General features: G+C 39.2%; 2 protein-coding genes and 1 pseudogene across 2 annotated transcripts in view; 2 read left to right on the forward strand and 1 right to left on the reverse strand.

The window, feature by feature from the left end:
* LOC137005681 (uncharacterized) overlaps nt 1-26,245 on the forward strand; it is a 1,355,627-nt gene that overhangs the window by 1,276,781 nt on the left and 52,601 nt on the right. The gene's annotated exons all lie outside the window — the stretch shown is intronic.
* LOC137014501 (polyglutamylase complex subunit TTLL1-like) lies at nt 1,130-18,234 on the reverse strand. The gene is made up of 4 exons (XM_067378853.1): nt 18,181-18,234; nt 17,982-18,135; nt 1,342-1,522; nt 1,130-1,271 (listed from the first exon to the last, which is right to left on the reverse strand). Exons 1-4 carry the CDS (start codon nt 18,232-18,234, stop codon nt 1,130-1,132), a joined length of 531 nt encoding a protein of 176 aa, XP_067234954.1.
* Nucleotides 18,801-20,725, forward strand: LOC137014509 (uncharacterized; annotated as a pseudogene).

The raw sequence follows: 26,245 nt of genomic DNA on the forward strand, positions 1-26,245 counted from the left end.
TTTTCAAAATGTAAAATGAAATAACAATTATGTAAATAGGCAATAGGAATTTCACAAATTCACTGATAAATCCCAAAAAATATCAATTACCACATTTTCACATATTCACTTTGTAGTAAATAGTCCATGTCACTTTTGTTCAGATATAAACCTTAAAATTTGAGCACCCAAACAATAACCTGGCAATATGAGCCAACTCTAAAATTAACTCAATATGTCTGTTTTTTTTTTCTTTGTTGTAGGCCTGTTTGATGCTGGGGTACGTTGTGGTCAAAAAAAAAGAAAAAAAGACCACTTCACTCTTCACGGAGCAAACATAGGCGGAAAATACCTTTAAATCCAATGAAAAGAGCGTTTTTCACCATCCAGCGCTAGATGTCCATCAAACTCGCGATCGCTGCGATTTCCTCAGGGCCAAAGGAATTCCAAGCACTCCCGCTAACTAAGAAGTCTATCTGGAATCATCCTCCTATGAAGCTGCCACGAATCCTCGCGCTGACGACTCGCCAACCGAACATGCAGTCCATCCGAGCAAGATAGACACTGTCTCTGTAGTACAAGTTTCTGTTCTCGGTTTGACAACGCACTTACTACAGCAACTATTGTAACACTCTACAGCATTATTTATGCTATATACTTTTGTGAAACAATATGATACCAGATCATTGCACGCTATTTTTTCCTCGTGCTCTCCTCCTCCTTCCTAGTTAACCCTTGCACTCCCCTCTTCCCGCCCTTCTTTTCTTAATCTAGAAAACTGATTGGCCACCCAACATGGACAAGAACATTGGCTTAACAATGAAAATGTCTAAACACAAAAATAATAAAAATAATAAATACCCCATTGATGTAACAAATATACATTCACAACCATTTACATTATAATTTGCACATAAAAGAAAATATAAAATAAAACATTTTTAAATTATTACACTGGGTTACATTCAGTTTACACACAAATGTATTTATTTATGCCTCCACAATAAAATACCACAGTCACAACAAAATTAGCATTTAGCATTTTCTGGTTGATACAATTAAGTACACATTAAAAGCAAATGCCAGAACAGAGCGGTCAGTGCGGATGGAGCGATGCGGTGGCGTGCGGTGGCATGCAGCAGTCACATACTCACATGTAGCACTTGAGCGGCCTGTAGCTGGTCACCAGCACATACAGACGCAGGTCGAACTTCTTCCCGCCGATCAGCAGAGGGTTGTCGATGTAGAGAGAGATGACATACGCCTCCTTCCCGCTGTTCGCTGCCACGAACCTGTCAAACGCCATCAGTTCAGACTGAAATCCAGCTATTTAATGTGTTTGACTGAAGATGAGCGTCTTACGTGGACGTGCGGCTGTCTCGAGACCACTTCTTGATCTGAGAGAGCTTGTTGATAAGGAAGATGCCTTTTCCCTGCGCCTTCCCGCACGGCTTCATGATCCACGTGCTGGACGGACTCTTCCTAAACTCCTCCACGAACAGGTTGTAGTCGGCCGGCAGCATGAACGTCACCGGCACGAAATCTACGGTCAGAGTCATGGTGCGTTCACACCAGACACGAATGAAGCGTTAAAGGAACACTCCACTTTTTTGAAAATAGGCTCATTTTCCAACTCCCCTAGAGTTAAACAGTTGAGTTTTACCATTTTCCAATCCATTTTCCAATCCATTCAGCCGATCTCCGGGTCTGGCGGTACCACTTTTAGCATAGCTTAGCATAGTCCATTGAATCTGATTAGACCATTAGCATCTGCGTGATATCATTGCGCCTGCTGCACCCATGGTATGGCAGCAAAGTTACTTGATTACTACGCTGGAATGAGAGTATAGTTCCTAGCCATATCAGCCTAGAAAATCACAACTTTTCATTTTCCGTCGGTCTTAGTACACGATGTAACTACAGAAGAGTCAAATTTTAAATAGGAAAAATATCAAAACGCTTCTGTCATTTTTAAGCAAGATGCTAACGGTCTAATCAGATTCAATAAACTATGCTAAGCTATGCTAAAAGTGGTACCACCAGACCCGGAGATTTAGAAAATGGTAAAACTCAACTGCTTAACTCTAGGGGAGTACATCCTGAGGCGCGAATTGAGCGTTTCAAGAGCTTGCTCTAGTTATTATTCTCTCTAATTATTCATTCCAGTGTCTATTTCGCTTTAAAACACAAACTCTCTGTCATATTCTGTGATTGTATCTGAAGAGCGCGAGTCCTCCCACCTCACTGTTCCTGTCTGAACGGAACGTGGAAACATCCCACCGCTGTATGGCCAGATGATATGAAAACTATGTTTCTCGGCTGGATAAAGCAAACCAGCGTCTCACTATGAAAGTTTTGATGGATGAGGATTGCAATCAAAGTAAAAAGATTGCGGTGACGTACAGAAGCACGCGTGATGAGTCCGTTATATTGACGCACAAAAAATCATGTATGAGGGCTCTTGACGCACTGATCGCACACTGTATTTATGCACAGACACATTTCAGTACATTCACACACATTCAGGATAATGTTTGGATTTGTCCTGTTTATGTTGCTGTTAGGGTTGGGACCGTTCAGTTCTCCACTCACAGTTCGGCGCGCTTGCTTCTCAAAAACAGACAGGCTAATGTATGTTTCAGTCGACAGATATGCATTCTGGTTTCCCAATACGTTACAACAGCGATGATCAAAAGAACATGGACAAAACAGTCACTCGTTGTAAAGAAATGTTCAATAACATGCCGAAAGCTCTATGACAGTCATTTACGCCATCATCATTCTCTTTCAAGACTTGCACCTAAATGGACAAATTCACACAAAATGATGTCAACATGCCCATCAGTAGTAATATGATGGACCTTGTGTCAAAATGATTGATGATGACCTTTGACCTCTGTGACCCCTGTGACCCTTGTGGGCCACCCACGACGTTCCCCTCCCCCACGGACCACCCACGAAAGTTTCCCATCCCCCACCCATGTTTGACCGTAGTATCACCCCAATGACCTTTGACATGGTTGGTGATTCTCCGGGGATCAATATGACCTTTGTCCGCATATTTGGAATAGTGAACCTCTGGATGTCTTCTGGGTGATCAAATGGCAGACGGATGATTTTAAAGGGTCTAGGGTCATTTTGAACTCTGACACACCATATTTGAGGGTGTGATGTGACGGCATCCGCATTCCGGATTGCTCTGGGTCATTTTATGAAGCTCTCATCTCTCTCTGTCTGTGCAAACGATAAGCAACACGAGTCTAGAAACAGTCGGGTCAAAAGAATACACATATTTTATGAAATAGATTACACACATTTCAATCATTCGATCTTTTCAGGAAGTTGGTGATAAAATTATAATACACTGAATTACAAACAGTTACTAAATTTACTGAGACCAGTTAATTATAGTTTTACCTAAATGAAAAATGCTTATAAAATATATTAAACACCCAAAATGAGGTTGTAATGATCAGCCAAATCGGTTGAGTTACAAGATTTAAAATGGGGTCGGATGATCAGATTTTACAGTGTGAGTTTGCTAGTGGTTAAACGAATGAGACATTTTCTCATAAAAACATAAAACAGTAATACGTTTAAATAAGAATTGTGTCTTTACAATATCCACAGGAAACTTTAAAACATCACAATAAAGCCAGGAAAAGATTTCCTTGTGCAATGATGTTCGAATGAATTTGGTTTACAAAATCCTTATGATATATAAAACACGCAAAATGAGGTTTATCAAGTAGTTGAATGTTCATTTTTAACTTTGTCAAAGCATAAGAGGTTTTTGTGGACATGGCCATGTTTTTGTGGAGACATTTCATAGACATGCCTATTTTTCTATCATTTATCCCTAAAACTCAAATATCATAGTAATTCAAACAGTTGATTACTTATAAATAGTGTTTAGTATATTTAGTATATTTCAAAAAGTTGATTGAAAACCATTCACTTCTTTTAAAAGTTTATAAATAATTGTATAAAATTAAACATGCTTCTAAAGCAGTATTGAATATTTATTTACAAAACAACATATTTTTCAGAGAGTAGGGGGGGAAAAAGCAGTCCTTACTTTTTTATGATATCCTTAAGATGAATAAAGTTGAAGTCTAAAAATCTCTCCCTCAGGGTGTCTTCTGAAGTAACCGTGCTGTGAAACCTGTGAAAATTCTGTTTTCTCAAAGCAGCGGGTGATTGGGACAGAGAGCTGTTTACAGAGTTATTTCCCAGGAAAGTCTGGATGCATGTATTTTTACAAATGGATAATTGTCTCTTCAACATATGTTTTTAAATATTTTATTCTAAGGGTGCCCGATGCCTTTTGGGTTCGTAAAACGTCGTTTGAGCTAAGCACACACACACACACACATACACACATGCGACATTTTATTCGCTCTGCCCCGCTATAAGAATGCTATGATCCCTCTCAGATCGTATTAGATCATTCAGTTGGCGATTTATTCTATTTAAAACTATAAGCTAAATAAATCCAATAGCCCAATGTTCCCCTCTCACGCTCTTATGGTTTTTAGTCAAATTAAAATGACCGTTAGCATTCTGAGACAACAACTCTGAAAACAGATTGCTCTGGAATGTTTACGGCTGATGTCTTATACAAACTCATTTTGTGTCGCCCACAGTCACACACATTTTAAAAGTTTGTTTAAATAACATCTTGTCTGGGGGGAATACCACCTTCACATATGGGAAATCCTTTCCAAAAGCATCTTCTGTTGTCTTTCGGATGCACTCTGACATTTGGGGCAATAATCTGGCTCATACGGCCTTTTCACCCCTACGGCTGTGAAAAAATGGAAAAAACAGCTGGGTCTTACAGGTACGATATATAGTGCTCTGGCGCCATCTTTTGGTCATTGATGAAAATGGTATTCTCTCTAGATTTAATATGGAACACAAAATTATTTAACTAAAAAGAAAACGAGTTCTGTATGATAAAGCAATCAGTATATTTTCTGTTTAAAACTCTCTTAGAGTTTGATATTTTTAAAAACAGGTTATAACCCAATAATTCAAATGTGTGTATACACATTCTCATCTATCTATCTATCTATCTATATATATATATATATATATATATATATATATACAAACACACGCACAATTTTCTAATATCTATTTTTAACCTACATCTTGTTATACATATAGTAATATATACAAAAACGTGCACAATTTTCATACATATCTATATAGTAATATATGGTTTTATCATTCATCTCAACGTAATTTAAAATAAAATTCACTCTGTATGTCATTATCTGGCAAGTTAATTTGTTTAACACATGTTTACACCCAACGCGGAAAATAAAACAAGCCTTTAGCCCCTGCTGTGACGGTGTCTGTATATAAAGTGGACTGTCTCACATCTCAGCTACACTTTTCTGCGAGTTGAACTCAATCTACAGCTGCTTTTCTCCAGTCTCCGAAAAGATGCCAGCGAACGGTTAGTTTCTTTTACTATTTAAGCTGTGGTTTTTAAAATGCGCGTTTTAGTAAGGATGACTGTATTTCATTGAAAAGAGGAAAAAGTTTCTATCATTAAATGTTTCTAGCACCAGCTGACGCTAGCCTATATGAAAGATTGTTTTTCTACGATCTACATTTGTGTTATGTTACATTTGTATCATTATTTTGATAGCTACGCTGTTTTCATAATTGGCGAAAGCCTTATTCATCTTTTTATTGTCTGTATGACTTTTCTGTTTTTATACATTGATATTATGCTTCGGGCTGTTATGTCCGGCTGTTATTGGCTCACAAAGACAACGTCATAATGCTGACGTAATTTTTATGAGACAAATGTAGTTTTCACTTTACAGTCGTGTAGTTTCTCATACGCGCAAAACAACGGTTGATTTTACACTCATTTTCACATGTGGAAAAAAGTTTTATCGCCTCGTTTAAATGGTTTTCACATACTGCTGATTTTATTATTAAAAAGTTATAATGTATGAATGCTTTTGCTCTTGTTTATATGCTTCGGGCTGTCATGTTCGGTTGTTATTGGCTCACCAAGACAACGTCATAACGCTGACGTAATTTGTATGAGACAAAATGTAGTTTTTTGATACAATGTTTTTATTGGAAATAAATTCTGGTTTAATCAATGTTTTAATTGAGAAAAATCTGATTTAAATATTACATATTTCACGCACTAATTTATACATTTTTCACTTTGTAAAAAAGTTAAACATATTACTCTCCATTTAATTACGTTATTTGCTTTGTTAAAAGTATGCATCGGTTATGTAGTGCTGTTTCTACATTGAGCCACCAGATGCCGCCAAAGTGTCAATTTGATGCAATGTTTTATTGGAAAGAAATTCTGGTTTAATTAATGTTTTAATTGAGGAACGTACTGCTCTTTTTTAACGCTTAATTTAGTGGTTTATTATTTGCAATGTCTGAATATGAATCTTATTATTTGTGTAAATTCATAACAGGTTTTTTTTTTTTTTTTTTTAATCAAATGTTGAACAGGCTGCATTCACTGCCATAAATCTCTGTAAGCGCATATCTTTATTTATTTTATTTATTTATTGTTATTTATTTATACAAATTAAATTTACCAATTTGTTATTTGTTTAAAGTAACGGGAACCCCGGATGACGTACATGTCTCAGACACAGGTAATTATTTTTTGTTCTTCTAATAATATTATATAATGTTAATGTAAAATATTAATCATATTTATCTTTTATAGAAATTGCACTTCTAGTGACACAACCAGGGTTTATTGATCTGACGCAGGATTTTGAAGAACATGATCCTAGCACCACAGATGCTGATAGGATAACAGACGCCCTGCCTACTTACGCAGCAGCGAGATCTCCGGCTGAACAAATCAGTACTGCTGAACTGGTAGACCTCACGTCAGATTCAGACGATGAGTCTGAGCTGAGTGTCGATGTACCTCCCAGGAAACGGAAAAACATAGATGACTCTACACCACGCCAAACTCCTCAGGTTAATCTAATTAATGGTAAGACTATCTTTATAATTTTATAGAAATTTTTATAATTTATAGAATTTTTTACGATATTCAACGCATTACATTTGATATAGAAAGTAGTTTTTATTTATTTATTTATTTATATTTATTTTATACAGATAGAGGCATCGGCTGTGCTGAACAAATAATCGACCTCACATCGGATTCTGACATAGAGTCTGACATTTCCGTCGTTGAACCTCAGAGGAAGCGGAAAAACATAAGAGGATCTAATTCACACCAAACTCCACAAGGTAAGACTATCTTATTTTCAGATTTACAGTTATCAATGTATTCCACAGCATAACGACAATTAATGTGGAAAATCTGTTTTAATGTTTTTCAAAAATATTCTATACAGATAGACACATCAGGAGCGCTGATGATATTTTAACATGGACGGAATCACAGGTCGTTGAATGGGATCGTTCGTCATGGACCAGTGATCGATACGACAAGGCTACAGTGAGAGCCAGGCAGACACCGTATCCTTTTTTACATTGCTACGAAGAAAGAAGACGAAGTAGAAGAAGAGGTGCGGGAGACGGAGAACAGAAATGATGAGCAGTATGATGTTCGGACTCTGTTTCGTGAAATCATTAAAAGATTAGATGGTGAGGCCATAGCGAGACGTAACAGTACAACTACCATTAATAGGCGTTTTGATGAACTTAATAGCAGGTTGGATGACATTAATATCAGATTGGACGGTCACTTCAAAGAGAATCAAAACAGAATCGCCTCTGAATTTTTAGCGATTCATAACAAATTGGATTACCACTTTCAAATAAATTGTGACAGAATAGCGGCAGAGTTTTTTGAAGTTCATAACAGATTGAAGCCGGTTAATGCATTGGTTCCTGAAATATTAGACCGCTTATATCAGCTGAATCAGTCATTAGAGGAATCTCTCCATAGATTGCAGACACGTATCGAAGAGAATCATGAGCGTATCCTTAGAGAATTAAATGATCAGTTGAGAGAAAGACAATTAACCGTTAGTCTTCTCAGCGCCATGGTTACCTGTGTGCATCCAAGTTAGAAATGTATAATGGATTATGTATTCAATTCTATGGTATTAGTTACATCTGATTGTAGTACCTTTTTCAGAACAGAAATGTCATCATTTTCCTGATTGTTGTATCTTTTATTTGTGTTTTTTCTTTATTTTGTTTTATTGCATATTATGTTTTCGCTTTTGACCTAAAAATAAAGATTAAAATGGATGCTGAGAAATCTTTTTCCACAGCTGAAGCGGCCAACTGTCAACCAGACCAAACTCTCTCAGACTTGTTACAGAGTATGCTTGAAATACAAAATGCAAATCCGCATCTCTTGTGTGAAAGATTACAACAATTGATAAATTTGTTTCCAGATTTTGTAGAAACAACTTTTAATGATGTACCATTACAGCAAACTTCTAATTTGGAACATTTGCAATCTTCTATTGACCAAATTCCTGATATTAATTTGTCCGAACGATTACAGAAATTATTAAACACATGTAACATACGATTAGCACAAGACGGTGGAGTTTTAAATAATAGTCACGGATCAACAGGTATTGCATCTACTGTCACGGCACAGCCTACAGTTCCGGTGCGAACGTCAACCAGCAATGCAGCACCCCCTGAACCCCCTACAGGTACGTCACGACTAACACAGCCAGACATTGATACTTTGATTCGTGAGGGCGGTGAAGTAAATGGTTACCGTATATTACCGAGACCCCGTTTCAATAGTGTACAATTGCGAAGACCGCTGAATCTGAGAGAGATTAACTCTACAGATTTAGCATCGTACCACAATTCTTTTACACTACGCTTTTAGCGAAATAGTGGAATTTGCTAGAGACATTGGCGGTGACGCTAGCGTTATCAATATGGCCCTTACGGGGGCTTCTCTGTCATCGCCCATTCAAACCATTTTAACAGATCAGAATAATTATGACATCAATCTATTTACCGATCAAATTGAGAGAGTTTTACAAAGTAATGAACAGATATTGACGGACGACGCACTCACGGTCGAAGTTGATGTAGCCATGAACAGACGAGGAGGCGGTCGTCGTAAACTCACAGATTTAGCACTTGATCAGGTCATCAAACGTAAAAAGATGTCGTTATTCTGCCCCACGAATATATCAAATAAATTGTGCTTCTCTATCTGCCTTGCGCATTTCCTCAATACGCAATCGCCCGAGAATGAGTTAGAAAGACTGGCCGCGTCCATCCAAAATGACGCAGGCTTCTCAATTCAAGACAAAATTGGTTTGGGTGATTTAAATGCGTTTGAAAGTATTTTAGACATTAAAATCGTTGTTTTTTACAGGACGAATGCCGGTGCGTTAGAAGCGTACAAAAATAACGATGAGCCTCACCCTAAAACGGTATATCTCTATTTGTACGACGAACATTACTATAGAATTCTGAATTTGACCGCATTCATCTGCGTTGACTATGTATGCCAATTTTGTTTCAAAGGCTACTCAAGCCCTAGAAATCATCAATGCAAGCACGTCTGCAACGTATGTTTTGACACTGATTGTTACAAACATCTTGAAAGAACCACGCATTGCCCCGATTGTTTGCGATTTTGTAAGTCGAGTTACTGTTACAACGCCCATAAAAAAACACACCCTGTATGGGAAAAAGCACCGTGCGATCCTATAAAATATTGCAAACTGTGTAACAAATGATACAACGTCATAGGTCATGGTAAGGGTGATCAACACAAATGTAGTCCCAACCGCTGCAGCCATTGTGGCGAAGATCTGCATGATCATGGGCTACACCAATGCTTCATACAACCCATAGTGCCCAAGGAGCCTAACAAGAATTACATTTTCTATGATTTTGAAACGCGATATCAAAATGGGAAGCATATAGCCAACTTTATTTGCGCGATCACTTTTGAAGGAGAAAAATTTGTGGCAGAAGGCCCCGGGTGTATTGCACAGTTAATCACACACTTCAGACAGCCGCAATACAAAGGATACTGTTTCATAGCTCATTACGCGGCCAGATTTGATTTGTTTCTGATTCTGGAGTATTTTTGCAATGCAGGTCTTGTGCTCGATGTCATAATGCAAGGTTGTAAATTAATCTTCATGTACGACGAAGCTTTCGCACAACGATACATCGACAGCTATGCATTCATACCAATGGCTCTGTCTAAGATGCCTGCGGCCCTAAACTTAACGACTACGGAGAAAGGATATTTTCCCCATCTTTTCAATACGGTGGATAATGAGAATTATATAGGACATTACCCTGATAAAAAGTTCTACAACTACGAAAACATGTCTGATAAAGACCGTGTAAAGTTTGATGCGTGGTACAGCAGCGTTTCGGGTAAATTGTTTAACTTCAGGAAAGAGCTGTGTAAATACGGCGTGAACGATGTTGTCTTGCTACGCGAAGCATGCATGAAATACAGAGAGGCATTCATAGAATGTGCTGAAATTGACCCATTCAGCTTTACTACTCTAGCATTGTGCTGTATGGGGGTCTTCAAATCGCATTATCTCAAAAAAAGCACGCTGGCTCTGACACACAATAATGCGTACGTCCAACAGAGTAAGACCTACTCGAACGCTTCGATCAAATGGCTCGAGTATGTAAAAAAGACTCGAAATGTGGATATTCATCATGCTGCAAACTACGGTGAAGTGTCGATCGGTCGTTTCTTTTTAGACGGTTTCCATGAAAAGTCGGGGGTGAGGTATGGTCTAGAGTACAACGGATGTTTACATCATGGTCAAGAATGCCGCTTTGAACCCCATCGGACGCATCCCATGTCAGGAGTGCCCTATGGGGTTCTTAGGAGACAATTTGACTATAAGGTTGATATTCTGCGGAATGCGTACGGTTTGCAAATTGAGGTTCTTTGGGAGTGTGAATGGGAAAAGATGAAGCGAACCGACCCCTCTGTGATGGAATTTATGAGTACCTATTCACCCCCTGAGAGACTGAAACCGAGAGACGCCTTGTTTGGGGGATGTACTAATGCTTATAAACTCTATCACAAAACGGCCGATGGTGAGAAAATAAGTTACGTAGATTTTACAAGCTTATATCCTTTCTGTCAGGCTAGGAAAACCTATCCGATCGGTCACCCCCAAATCATTTTCAAAGATTTTGAACCGATTGAGAATTATTACGGTCTTATCAAAGCTACCGTTTATCCACCCCGCAAATTACTGCACCCTGTTCTCCCTTACCGATGCGGCGGGAAACTAATGTTCCCTTTATGTCGTACGTGCGCTCACGTTCAAAACCAGACAACAAGCTGTAGCCATACGGATGAAGAGAGGGCCCTCACGGGCTGCTGGGTCAGTCTCGAACTTTTAAAAGCCATAGAGAAGCCAAGATCAATGAAGTTTGGCATTTTCCTCAAAGGTCAGATACAATGTTTCGCGATTACGTAAAGACTTTTTTACGATTGAAACAGCAGGCATCCGGTTACCCATCAAACGTCGTCACCGATGCTGAAAAACGGGCTTACATACGCGAGTATTATGAGAAAGAGGGTATTCGCCTCGACCCCGAAAAGACCTCCCACAACCCCGCGCAGAGGTCTATCAACAAGTTATTGTTGAATAGTCTTTGGGGGAGGTTCTCTATGAGGGAGAATCTTCCTCAGACTACTCTTGTGAAAGACCCTGAACATTTCACCAGAATTGTTTTTCGTAAAACCGACAGTCTGTCATATTTCATATTTCGGACGACGTTGCTCTTGTCCAGCATCGCTCTGCAAAAGATGAGGTTACATTTGTGGAAGGAATACCTGAGAGTCTCAATGATGATGATTTATTACCTGTGACCAAAAAATCTTTTGATTCTGGATGATCTAATGAACGAAGCGATGAACAAACAGGTCGAAAATGTTTTCACTCAATTTGTACATCATCATAATCTCAGCGCTATTTATATCGTACAAAATTTATTCGCTCAAGGCAAAACCAGTAGAACCATTAGCTTAAACACAAATTATATGATTTTGTTTAAAAACCCTCAGGATGCCAATCAAGTAGCGGTGCTAGGACGTCAAATGTATCCTGGAAATGCAAAATACTTTATGGAGTGTTATCAAGACGCTACCAGCAGGCCTTTTGGATATTTAATGATAGACTATAAAGCAAAAACTCCTGAGCAATACCGTCTCAGAACAGGCTTGCTTTCAGACCGCCAAGTGGTTTATCTACCGAAAAAAAGAAGCTAGTGATCGAGCGTCATGTCTGCCAGACTTTGTAAACATCTACCGCTGTTAAAACTGATACATAAAGCTACGCCTAAACAACGCCATCTTATTTTACAATCGGCGTCCGACGAACTCATTTTAACATTGTGCGAAGTGGCTCTTAACATTCTCTGTGGTACGATTCCTATAAACCGGAGACAGTACCAAAAACTTAAAAGGAGAAAAAAGGAAATTACATTTGTTGCCAATAAAAAAATCGGCCTATCTGCCAAGAAGCGAGTCTTCAATCAGACTGGAGGATTTCTTTTACCGCTCCTTAGCATAGCAGTACCCTTTATTTCCAGCTTGATATCATCTAGACGCGGTTGAGGATGGAGTATGCTGAGAAAATGTATTTAGTCCCGCAACATCAGCTGGAAAAGCTGAAAAATGAGAATGTTCGTGAAAATATTCAACAGGTTGTAGAGAACGATCTCGATACTTCCATAAGGAAAATCTTACTCAGGTCTGATTTGAATCAGTACGAAAAAGCCAAACTCTATGCGAACATCCTGACCCGTTTTTTGACGATCGTTAAACAAGGCGAACGGGAGAGTAACGTTTTAACGTTGTCACTACCCATTTCTGAACCACCCCATAAAGATGAACGATCGCCAACTATACCTGAAGATGACGGAGGAGCGGATGACATCGTGAGTGAAGTTCTGAAGAATGTACCATCAAGAAGTGTGAAAAACAGCCGGTACATATTAGACAAAATGTCTAAAGCTAAAGGACTCAGTGCATGGAACGAGTCAGGGGACTTTGTGTTCAGGGGAAAAGTCGTACCCGGGTCGCACATGGTTGATTTGATAAAAAATGTCACAGCTCCGCAAAAGGTCCGGGATGACAGAAGACCCCCAGGATGGTCGGAGTTTATACATGCTTTTGCTGAGTTAAACATTCCGTTTTCTACTCTGCCGAATCATAATGTTAGATGGGCAATTAATTCTTTAAAGAGACCCGATACTGACGCCCCGGAATATGAAAGTCTTTCTAAAGTAAAAAGTTCTGATATTGTTACACCGGAACGTAAAACGTATTCTAAAAAACCAAAAAGAAAAAAAGCACGCATGTCGGGTACTTCAGAAGACCCCGTGTTCAAATCACCGTCTATCAATGGAAGTCAATGGTTAGAATTTTAAAATGTTGTGTAATATTTGAAATGTTATGTATATGTACTATCTGCTTAAATAAAAACACAATAAAAAGATTTCAGTTTTAAGTCTTTATTTATAATCAATGCGAATTGAAAACTCAAACATGGGGGGAGGGGGATTGGGGGGATTTCCAAAACTGTCGAAAAAATAGCCAGTACCGTCACTATGTAAATAAACAGCCAGCCAATGTTCGTCTGGTAGCAACGCGGGATGTGTGTTAATAATTGATGCGGATGGTGAGTTCCTTAATGGCGTTTCAGGTAGTTGATCGCTCGGGAGTACCCCAAGAAAATGAATGCCGCATGATATTTTGTCCATGATACCGGTGAGCTGTACTGTGTTCATTTCAATAGTAATCGACCAGTACCTGTCTGCGGTTAGAGAGTTCAATGATACTATCGAACACTGCGTAGATTAATAAATTAATAGTCTGCGGCAGCGGTTGTCGGAAACGTGCCTCGAGTCTGATGTTGCCAGACTTGATGAGCGATATGTGCTGACCGCACTCTTCGTCAGGTGTGAGGTTGAAAGCGTAAAGTGTGTATCCATTCAGAAAGTCATCCCTGTCAATACAGAGTGCTTGGTTTTTAAGATGTCTTCCAGAGGCCATAGCCAGTTGATAAAATTCTCGTACAGTGGCCCTAGATTCAAAATTCGGTTGTAGCGGTTTGGTAGGAAATTGCTGGCCGTCGACGTAGACTGCTAGGAACTCCAAATTGTAATGTTTGAAAGCGAAAGGGTTTTTATTGTAGGCACCTGTGAATGCATCGTTATCGACCATAGCCAGGACGATAGATTTTGGTAGCGTTCCTAAAAACAAATTTTCTTGATTCGAAACACAGGACCCTGCTGGTATGGAGAATTTTTTTAGATAAACACGATCTATGGGATACTTTGCGGTAGTCGATAGCGAGGCTTGGGCATGACCCAGTCTTACAGGGGGTGATACGGAGACTTTCTTGACAAATAGGCTCGCTGACATAATATTTAATTTGTACGCCACATCGCCGTCCCTCATCAGACAGAATTCGTCTTTGGCTCTGATCATTCTCAGTTTAATGTCAACATTATTCAGCATCAATTTTTCTTGAAAGAAAATATTGCTGTGAATGGGGGCCAACAGTTCCACCACTCTGCTGTTCACTGTGTAGGCGGCCCTCTTTGCCAGCCCCTGTCAGTCGCGTCCATATGCCCGGCTGTGTCTTTGTAAAACAAGCCTGCGGAGAAAAGCGATTCCAGCGCATCTTTACTGTAGTTGATCAGACTCTCGATGATACATCGGTAAGGATACGTGCTCGAACTCTGAGATATCAAACGATCGCCCAGGCTCACGTCGACTTGTGAAAATATAGTAGCCCCGGGGTAATTTATCATGCCAACCTTGGCATCTGCTGGTAAATCTTCGCCGTTAGGCTTCGTGATTTTAAGACGCAAATACAACAGCGTGTTATTTAGGTCGACATAATCGTCGTCATTCCCCACTATAAAAAACTCCAAAGGTGAAGAGTCCGATATAGCCGATAAAGGAGGCACTTCTAAATAACTGCTTTTCTCAATAACTGTCTGCGTCAGAGGAACCGTAAATAAGTCCAGCTCAGACTTGATGCACTCTCCTGACATGCGGTGGAGTAATGCCATGTTAGAATATGGTTCCTTTAACTGATAAGTTTCGCTTTACAGCTTTCTTACGCTTTCTGCGTACGACTGAATGTTTCTTGGGACCACGCTTTGTTTTCTTCTTTATTGAATGACCACGCCTCCTTATACCCGGTGGTTTAGACATTCTCTTACGAGCCATGACCATCAAACCCGACCCGTCTTGAGATTTAGCGTTATCGTTATACGTTCTCGACAACGCGTTTGAGACGACGTCGGATACTATATTTTTAGCAGCCGATTTTAGGTGGGGTTTAGCAATACTGAACCCCCTTTTCAACAGCGGTATGGCCATCCTAAACAAACCTCTGAACAACCCCCCTAACCCCACCCCGTACATGACGCCACCCCCTGAATACCCCGGTAGACCACCGCCGGCCTGATTTTGGTAATAGTTAACATAATCCGTAGCATCCATCCCGCGGGGGTTGTAATATGCCATTTTTTAAAAAATGGATTGTTTCGACGGTTTAAAGTTAGTTTTACGATGACTTTGCCATAAGAAAATGGTATTTCGCGGTTTTGGTCGTCCTTCAGTTCGATGGTAATATCTGTGATGAGCTCCTTGTTGACCGATGCGTAATGTGGTTTGTCGTATCTAACACTGACGATATCATTGTTCTCGCCCGTTATATGTACGCATCTCAAAAGGGGGACATACGAATCACCGACCGATTGATATTGGATAATGTCGGTGTAAACGTACATAGTATAGAAACCGCCGTTGATATCGGTTTGATGAGGAGCAAATGTAGTTTGGCTCTTTGTAAAATCAGCATCTTTATGGTAGGGCGAACGGCCGATAGCATCATCCGGATTCACTTCTAAAATAGCGGCGAGTTTCCCAAAGAAGGATACTGAAACGTTAGGTTTCGCAACCATATACATTTTGTTTTTTAAAGAATCATGACCGAATACAGCCGTTGGTACGAGAGCGTTACCTATCGCCCGGATCACTTCACGAACATTCGCATAGTACCCACTGTCTATTTGTACCTTCCTTGATACAAAAAACTTTGATGAATCTTTAAACGGGTGTGGGTCTGGGGCAGGTTGGGTATGTTTTGGGACTGGTGCGGGGGCGGTGTGTAGGGTAAAAATTCCGTCTTCATCATTAAAGGAGTACCAACTTCTAGGGTATTCAATTTCAACGAGTGTGACCTCCTATTTACCTTTCAAGTTGATAGGACTCTAACTACTGTAACTAGAGATACGATTTTCCGGATAAACCGACAAAGAAGCGTTGCACGGCAGCATACCGTAGAATCTGTTGTCGCCCATGGTACCCCGTTTACTCAAATGATCAATTCCTGTAAAGCTTCGCCTTGTCTTTGCAGCAGAATATGTAAACGCACTCATCAGACTTCTTTTTAGAGTGATCCCCGACCACTCGGTAGCGATGATTAGGAGTAACCCCATCCCACTCTGAGATGTACAAAGGTTCTTCTCCACTGTCATTCAGATCTTTCCAGACACGGGTGTAGAATAAAGTCCAGTCCTTATCAGGAAATACCAGACAGGGGTCCCTTCCCGATATAAATTCACCGGCACTGTCAATGGTGTAGAGCGTCACGACTCGTGATGGTTTATGGAATATGTAACCGAATACACGGTTACTATTCAACATAATTTCATCTTTCACATACTCCTTATTCTCATGGAGAAAGTCTGTCAAATAGACATGCCAGCGCTCTTTTCTCGGGGCCAGAGTCAGACTTTTCATCATCTCTTCACCCCATTCTCTCTCAGGCGTTTTAGGTGAGTATAAACCAGCCATGTTTCACCCCTCTTTTTTCTTTTTTACACAGAATGCCGCAGTGCCTATTTATATAGATGCGTTCTGACACAAAGCACATGTGACCCTCGACCCTTTAAAATCATCCGTCTGCCATTTGATCACCCAGAAGACATCCAGAGGTTCACAGGGCAACATCGCTATTCCAAATATGCGGACAAAGGTCATATCGATCCCCGAGAATCACCAACCATGTCAAAGGTCATTGGGGTGATACTACGGTCAAACATGGGTGGGGGATGGGAAAATTTCGTGGGTGGTCCGTGGGGGAGGGGAACGTCGTGGGTGGCCACCAGGGGTCACAGAGGTCAAAGGTCATCATCAATCATTTTGACACAAGGTCCATCATATTACTACTCCCATCTTAGCGAGTATCCTAACAAACATAGTAGGTTATGTCTTAAGAGAGAAACGAGACAGCGCATGTGTGTCAGTATCAGTGTACTGGATCTGTGAATTATGTCTTAAAGGGACAGCAGTCTAATATTCCTGTGTGTTTAATGTTAATCAAAAGACGAAGAAATCACTCTTGACTGAACTCTTGTAACTTAATGTTTCATCTTTAATTTTTATTTTTATTTTATATTTAATTACTTTGTTCAATTTCAATTTAACTGAAAACTATTGTTAGATAGTTGAAAAACCTGTAAAGTGTTGTTGTTTTTCTTTTTATGGGTGCTTTGGTGTACATAAATGTATGAATTATATGAAATCATAAAATTTGGTTATTTGGTGTCCTTTTTTGGAAAGACATCTAAATTTACCTTGAAAAAAGCTGAAAAATACAGTTTAGTGAAAATCACACTTCCGTCTGATGGTTTACTTTGCTGGATATATACTTTCCTGCTGACAGAAGTTGTGTTTATTCAGAGGAAGTGTGCAGAAGTGGGAGAGTCTGGAAACATATTTAAAGGAGATGGAGAACCCTTCTCATGACGCGAATCCGCATCTGTTGTGAAGTGAATTTGATGTGCGAATCAAGCGAATGTCACGCACAAATGAAGCAAGTAAACTCACAATGTTCAAGCATCCAACTACGTGCGAATAGTCATGATTTATTCACTCAAGTCGCGTCTGGTGTGAACGCCCCATCAGAGAGTGAGCGAGAGAGGAAGAAAGCAGCCGCTGGTTTTACCCAGGTATTTCCCGCTCTCGTCCTTCTCGACTAAGGGACTGGCCTCCTTCTCCAGGTCTTTGCGGTAGCGCTTGATGTTCTTGATCATCAGGTCCTTCCTGGTCAGCTCGTAGTGTCTACGCCGAACACGCTGCGGATGGTCTGGACGCTCATCCTGCGGACGACATGAATATTACACACACGTTATTATAGAGAATACGAATGTGACGTCACGTTGCGTTGGATTCTGGGTAGCTTTGTTGGTAGACGCCATATTGACAGGATCGCGCGTATCTTCTGCTAGTGTATTTGATACGGTGTTTTGACTTTCTTTTGTGATTTTGGAAAATATCATTATGGTAGGTAATTCCTGCTGCATTAAAAACTGCAATAGTAAGTCACACAGTCGTTCAGGAAAAAAACTGAACAATGGGATAAGTTTTTTCCAATTTACAACTTGTAAACAACGCAAAGGAAAACATGTTGAAGAGGTAACGAGAAGACGTCGCATGGCGTGGGTTGCAGCAACAAGACGAAAAGACATAAGTTATAGCAACATCTCTAAGTCAATTAAAGTGTGTTCTCTGCATTTTCAGTCATGTGAGTCCCATGGTTTGCAATTTTGTTTTAAAATTTCTTATGACTTCACTGAATGTACGAAAATTTGGTCCGGTTTCACAGACAGGGCTTAGCTTAAGCCAGGAGTGGGCCTTAGTTAAAAATAGGATAGATAGAAAAAACATTACTGGTGTGCATTCTGAGACAAAGTAATGGCATCAGTTTCCATCAGCTTGTATAACATATGAAATTGCTGTGTTTATAGGAAAGCCAGCGTATGAAATGCTTGACACCCATCCTGACTGGGCACCATCTTTGCTTTTGGGCCACAATGAAGTGAATGTTACAGACCAAAACAGGTTTGCACGTCACTTAAGGAGACATGGGAGGTCTGGAGTCCGGACAGGAGAGGAAGCGGATGACAGGGTGCAAAGTGAAACAGTGGAGAAGTCACAAGAAGATGAAGAGGTACAACTGAAAGAGAAGATGCATTTTATTGTTTAAAAAGTAAAATTTAAAATGAACACAACATTTCCAAAAGAAAAAATATTGTCCTTTATTAAAGGACATTTTTATTTTCATCAGAGTACATGTTGTAACTAAACCTAATTTTACTAAATTCCAAACACCTTTGTAAGTTTATTTAGAATAAAGTAAAAACAGTGCCACTATTATATGAATTTAAAATGTTTCGGATTCCCTTTCATTTTAATTTTAAAGTTATTGCTGTGTTTTAAATTGCACAATTATTAAATTGTTTAAAATTAATGATATTAATTAATTAATTTTAATTTTGAGTGTTCAATAAAACATGTTCACTTTTTTGTTCTCTCTTTTTTTTTTTTTTTTACAGATTTTCAATGAGGAAGTGGAGGTGAGACAGCTGGAAATGGAGGAGGTGAGGCAGGACTTGGAGGAGAGGGAGGTGAGACAACAGGACGTGGAGGAGAGGGAGCGGACACGACAGGACGTGGAGGAGAGGGAGCGGACATGACAGGACGTGGAGGAGAGGGAACGGACACGACAGGACGTGGAGGAGAGGGAGTGGACACGACAGGACGTGGAGGAGAGGGAGCGGACACGACAGGACGTGGAGGAGAGGGAGCGGACACGACAGGACGTGGAGGTGAGACGACAGGACGTGGTGGAGAGGGAGGTGAGACAACGGGATGAGCCAGTACAAAATCTTCATGACCACGGAGTACAGGAATGTGGGCTCTGTCAGTCTAGGCATGATGAAATAAATCGCCTACTAAATGAAAACAGACAGCTGACGCAAGAACTTGATAAACACAAAATAACAGAGGAGTTTTTTAAAGATGACAATATTAAAGTAATTTTAAATTTTAAAGTATTACACTGCTCTTCCGAGTTATGCCATTTGTCAGGTTTTGTTGTGCCATATCCTGCCTTTTCTGCCTACAAGGAAGAAAAAAATGACACCTTTTCAGATGGTTCTTCTCACCTTTATGCGTCTCAGGTTGGATCTGCCAATTCAACACATAGCCCATCTATTCAGTGTACACAGAGATACTGTTAGTGCTGCCTTTAAGGAAACTGTGAGTGTTTTTTATTCCCGCTTGTCTCCACTTGTGCACTGGCCAGATAGAGAGAGTTTGCGAGTCAGTATGCCACACCAGTTTGTGGAGGCATTTGGAAATCGTGTTGCTGCCATTGTGGACTGCTTTGAAATTTTTATTGAATGACCCTCAAATCTTCAGGCAAGGGCACAGACATTTTCAAATTACAAGCACGGTCACACTCTGAAATACCTAATAAGCATTACTCCACAAGGAGTCATTTCTTTTTTCTCCAAAGGATGGGGTGGGCGCACCAGTGACAAACGAATTACTGAGAACTGTGGATTTCTGGACAAATTACTGCCAGGTGACTTGGTATTAGCGGATCGAGGATTTGACATAAAAGAGAGTGTGGGATTGATGTGTGCTGAAGTAAAAGTTCCAGCATTTACAAAGGGAAAACAGCAGCTGGAAGCGAAGGATGTAGAGGAAACCAGACGCATCGCTCACCTGAGGATACATGTGGAGAGAGTCATTGTTGTTGTAAGAAACAAATACAAAATCCTATCATCAACAATTCCTATCAGTATGGTTCTTCCCTGTGAAGGTGAAAATTTTAAATTTTTAGACAAAGTAGTTACGGTTTGCTGTGCGCTAACTAACATGTGTCCAAGTGTTGTACAGTAATTACTTAAAATAATAGTTCACCCAAATATAAAAAATTCTCTTATCATTTACACTCTCATCTTGTTCCAAAGCTGTATGAATTTCATTCTTCAGCTAAACACAGAAGATATTTGTAAGTAAGATGACTACCATCAGCCGTTTGGTTACCAACATTCTTCAAAATATTATCTTCTGTGTTCAGCTGAAGAATGAAATTCATACAGGTTGGGAAAAACATGAACTATCCCTTTAAATATTGTAGCCATGTGAATTTGTTTGCTGTACATTGAACAGTTTGTACAATGTTTTTGAGGGGAAAAAAAATCTTTAATGCTTGACTGAACTGTCTTATACAACTTTCTACACATGAATCAAACATAATAAAAAATTTGAAATGACATTAGCGAAATCTTATTTCTTAAAAAACAAGAATTGAGCAAAAAAAACTAACAATATAATAATGTGCAAAATAACTGTACAACTGTACAATAATCAATACTGTAATACAAATAAAATTACTTAAATTACTTAAAGTCATGTAAAACATTTAAATACATTAATTCAAATATAAAACAACCATTTGTAACAATGTATAATAATGTGCAAGATAACTTTAACAATGTATAATAATGTGCAAGATAACTTTGTAACAATGTATAATAGTGTGCAAGATAACTTTACAAGTGAGGAAAAACTGCATAAATATAATTTTCATAGAATTATCTAACAGTAAGCAAAACACCTGTTAATCAATAAAAAAGTACAAAGTAAATAAGCAAATAAATAATAATCAATATTGTAATACAAAAAAATAAATACTTCACGTCATGTAAAACGTTTAAATACATTAATTCAAATATAAAACTGTTTGTAACAATGTATAATAATGTGCAAGATAACTTTGTAACAATGTATAATGTGCAAAATTACTTCAAGTGAGCAAAAACATTTTATAAATGTATAATTGTCATAGAATCTAACAATAAGCAAAATAAATTGTAATCAGAGTAATAAATAACTGATCTCAGATGCAATGTTTGTAACACAACATTTTGCAAAATAACTAAACTTACACTTGATCTAAAAAAATGAAATTTCTCTCATCATTTACTCCACCCTCATTACATCCACAATGTCCTGTACATAGGGGATGGACTGAGGGTGGAGTAAATGATGAGAGAAACTTCATTTTTGAATGAACTACAAACCACATTTGCTTGTGATGCAAGGTGGACAAAACCAGACATCATCTGCTGCAGGGGTCTCCTCAAGTCCAACACAACTCAGATGGAACCACTGGACCCTACAGTTTTTATTATCGCATGCCACCATGTCTTCTTTGTCCTCAGATCCATTACAGAGACACCAGAGCCGTTTTTGTTTCTCTGCGTTCTTTTTATCTCTGTTACCTGTCTTTCTCACATTTTGTTGAATTTCTCCTAGAGGCAATCTTCTGTTGCTGACTGGTGTTCCAGAGACTTTTTGGGTGAAGTGTTGTGCAATTATCTCAGGGAGGGAAACTCTGATGAAAAACTGTTGAGCCTTCTGAAGGCGTTCCCTCCAAAACTCAGGGTCTGGATCAATTCTTAGAACTACACAGTCTTTGAGTGTCCAAACCACAAAATCACAGTAGCTGCTATTTGACACAAATATTTGTGTCTGAACTTGCGTGTAATATCGGTGGTCTTGTTTTAACTGTAGCCTTCCATCCACAAGTTTGAGATAGAAATCTTTGGCAAAACATGCCTCCTCGATGGTGTTATATTTAAACTTGGATGGGCACTTGATCTCGACACAGCCTTTACCACAGCAAGTGCATGTAACTATGCCATCAGGTGATGCACCAACTTCAGGGTAATTGGGGTTAATGAAAAACCCACATGCTGACACACGATGGTTACTGTGTTGTTCCTGGTTTTTCTTAATATAGGCTTTTCTTGCTGCATTTTCATGTGTTGTACCCCAGCTAAGATCAGCTGAGGTACATTTGCTGTCCTGTGGATAGCAAATCTTCTTTACTGTTGACAGAGCTGGTGACTTCACATCAGTAGCATAAACATCATGCATATTAGAGGCAGTGATTCTGCCTGCCCGAGCAGCAAACCAGAAAGATGATTTATGCTGTGTGCGTGTGATCTTTTCGATTTGTTCAGCCTGTTGTTCTGAAACACAAGCTTGTTTTTTTTTTCCTGGCAGTGCTGTTCCACAATTGAGAAATCACACTTGTCAAGACTGGTGTCACGTAGGCAGAGAAGGGATTGAGCATTTGTGACAAACTGCACAGGATCCTTGAACTCTTCGCAATAATGTGGCAGCACACTCAATATAGCAGATTTGCCATCAGCTTTATGAAGATCTTCATAGAATTGGGTTAACTCTGAGTGTGTTGGTGGTGGTGTAGTGAGATTCCTGGCAAAAGTCCTCAAACCAGGCTTGCTAAAAGTCTCAGCATTAAGAAGACAGTTCAGGGATTTCCGTGTGGCAGAAGCAGAAGTATAATCAATCTGGTGTCCTACCTCAGAATGTACTTTGTTTACATTGCTTGGTAAGATCCAATATGCAGGTTTGTCAGTGACAGTTCTCATTTCCCTGCACCTAACGGTTGCTTCCATTTTGAATAGTAGGGCCTCATCGTGAGTGCATGTCTCTGCAACACCCACCATGCATGTACAATGGGCTGAGGAAACTTCACCACTGGAGCTGATGATGACCCAAGCCTTGAGAGGAGCCTCGTTTAAGCGCTGTGAGTGCATGACCTGTTGAACAACAGAAATATTATTAAGGGTGTTGTGTAATAAACAACTGAACAAGAGATGAGTAACTGCAGGGGCACATCAATGTCTACTCATTACAAAATACTAATCATCTTCCCACATAATGTTGTAGTGATTTGTACAGTTATTAATCAATTTATGGGTGGAATATGAATATAATAATTCATAAAGCTTTATGAATAATTATTATGCATATACCGGCCCAAGGGGGAATTAACCATATATGGTGAATTAATTACAACAAATTATAATCAATTACATATATGCTTAGTTCTGGTTTAATAATTATGTAGAAAACTATCGGTCCGTCCAGCAAACCGGTAAGTTATCCACAGACTATTACGACAGAAATGTTATCCTCTGGCCACAAGGATAAATTCCTATGATAGCATCCAAACGTAAAGCAAGGATATAGGATCGAAACGTTAAAGTGACCTGGCTTTTGTTGAAATGAGCAAAAAGAACAATCGAGCATGAATAATGTGTTTAATATATGCAAACTACGACTACAGAGGTTATGCGTCTAAATACAGAATATGCAAATATATACAAAGGGAACGTAGAGACAGGACAGGAAGGATGGTCAAAGAACGGCAAATTATGACAGTTAACCCCTTTGAAAGCCAGCACAGAAATCAGTTTAAACAAATTTCAGAGAAATTATAATACTTGCTCATGGTTCCAGTCGGTGTGCAGCAGAGTTTCAATGCGCCTGGCTTGGTTGGTCCTTTCCGAGAGGGTTTCTCCGGCGGGGTTTTCAAACAAGGTTTAACTGACACGTAAGATGACGGAGAAGAAAGAAGAGAGAGAGAGTCCAAGGAGATGGTCGTCCCGGAAGGAGAGCGTGTGATGACAGCGCCGTCGCCTGAGGCAGTTCAGGGGCAGTCGAGAGACAAACGGGAGACAACGGAAAAGGTGTGTGTCATTGTTTTTATGGAAACCCAAGCTAACACACCTCCTGAATTGTAGCGGCCAATAGATGCGCAGCACTATTTGGCGGGCAAAGTTCCTTTGTTTGGTCTCCTAGCTGAATTTATGACTATCAGCTCAGATTTCGAGATGAAGTATTTTCTTCACAGTATCATTAAACACATAGAAAAATGCATTTGTCAGCAGTGAATAGCTCGAGTCCGGAGCTTTACGGAGAGATCAAACTCGATAGATCAGAAAGGCATATAAAAGAAGTTATGGTTTACAGACAAAATTCCATCATTAAAATGCACACTAGCACAAATACACTAATTTAAACACTAGGAAACATGCATACGCTCGAAATACAGGATGGGTATATTTTGGCATAGTTGTATTTTACATATACAGTCAAAAATGTATGTTTGTGTGTTTCTGTATGTGTCTGTGTGTGTGTGGTGTGTGTTGGAATGTGATCTGGTCCGTAGTCCACATGAGTGACCCTTTGATGTCCCAAGAGCTGGAAGTGGACATCTCTGTTTAGTTTCGGCCAGGCCGCAAAGTTGTCAAGTGGGCTCATCTTTTGCAGACCGGTCGGAGCCGAGATGAGATTTTACAACCCAGTCCAGCATGCTAAAAGCATTCTGAACATTCTAAAGTTTATTGATTATCCTGATACGTGTACATATGCTACAGTTTGCAAAAGGCAAAGTTCTTTGGAAACTGCATTTCTAAGTAATAAGGGAAGTCTGCGCAGTTTTTGCTGTACAGGCTGTACTGACTCTCCCAGGCATTGTAGTAAACTGGCGCGCTTTCTCTCTTCTGGCATAGATGGTGACGAGTTTTAAGACATCTTCTGCCAAGTATTTATCAGTACCGAGGGCTGACTCGGGCATGGCAGGAACAAAGCAGGCATAGGTAAACAGTGCTGCCATCCTCATCACCAAAATGTTATATTTTGCATTAATATTAATAAAAGAAAATGCAGCAGTAATAAGTGTGCAGTAGCTTAACACACCATCCTTTTATTCTGCTTCTTTATGTTCCTAAACACTTCAGGTTACTACTGACCCCTAGTGGGCAGAGCATATTTACCCAGCATAACATTTTAAACAGACACAACACCATGGTTACAGAAGATTCACAACTAAACTAATTACAATTCTAACTCTGTTATACTAACATAAATATAATAATAAAACAATAAATGGCTCATAATTAAAACACACAAACAACAAATAATCATCTTAAAACACAAACTGTTGACTCTTAAAATCACTGTATGATGGCATTTCTGCAGAAAGACCTCAGTCATCCCTGAAACCTAAATGATTATGATTAATATAAATAATACATTTAACTAATGCAAATCTCATAATTTATATTCTTTAATAACAATTATTATTACGGTATTCTCTGTTGTTCTGTTTTCAGTTTTGTCTTTTTGGCTTAAAGCATGTTTCATTCATTAAAGTCTTTGCATTGATTAAATATAGTTCCCTATATCTGACATTAAATGCCCATACTCAGTGACACTATTTGTAACAACAATGCATTTGTGAACATGAAGGAAACACTGATCTGTATAATGACTGGATTGCTCATTGTGTTCTGAACTGCCAGCAAATTTTAACTACTTTAAACTGAAAACCTTCAAACTTCAACATTTTAAAACTAATTCAAACTTTCTGGTCCGGCTTTGTCAACCCAACCTAAAGTTTGCCTCAAATTTCTTTTTTAATCTAGTTTCCTATTAATTCAGTAGAACGCAGCCAAAACTGGCCCACCAGCAATAATATTATTTTTATTATATTTTTAATATTATTATAGTTACTTTTATCAATTCTGCATCACCTAC

This window comes from Chanodichthys erythropterus, chromosome 3 (assembly GCF_024489055.1).
Source record: "Chanodichthys erythropterus isolate Z2021 chromosome 3, ASM2448905v1, whole genome shotgun sequence".
Taxonomy (NCBI): Eukaryota; Metazoa; Chordata; class Actinopteri; order Cypriniformes; family Xenocyprididae; genus Chanodichthys; species Chanodichthys erythropterus.

What these genes read in the sequence shown, in the direction of transcription:
- LOC137014501 (XM_067378853.1), bottom strand. Translation starts at nt 18,234, where the DNA reads ATGGCGTCTACCAACAAAGCTACCCAGAATCCAACGCAACGTGACGTC. An exon ending in CGAGAGCGGGAAATACCTGG is followed by an intron (nt 1,523 to 17,981) that starts GTAAAACCAGCG and finishes CTCTGACCGTAG; the next exon opens with ATTTCGTGCCGGTGACGTTC. An exon ending in CGAGACAGCCGCACGTCCAC is followed by an intron (nt 1,272 to 1,341) that starts GTAAGACGCTCA and finishes GGCGTTTGACAG; the next exon opens with GTTCGTGGCAGCGAACAGCG.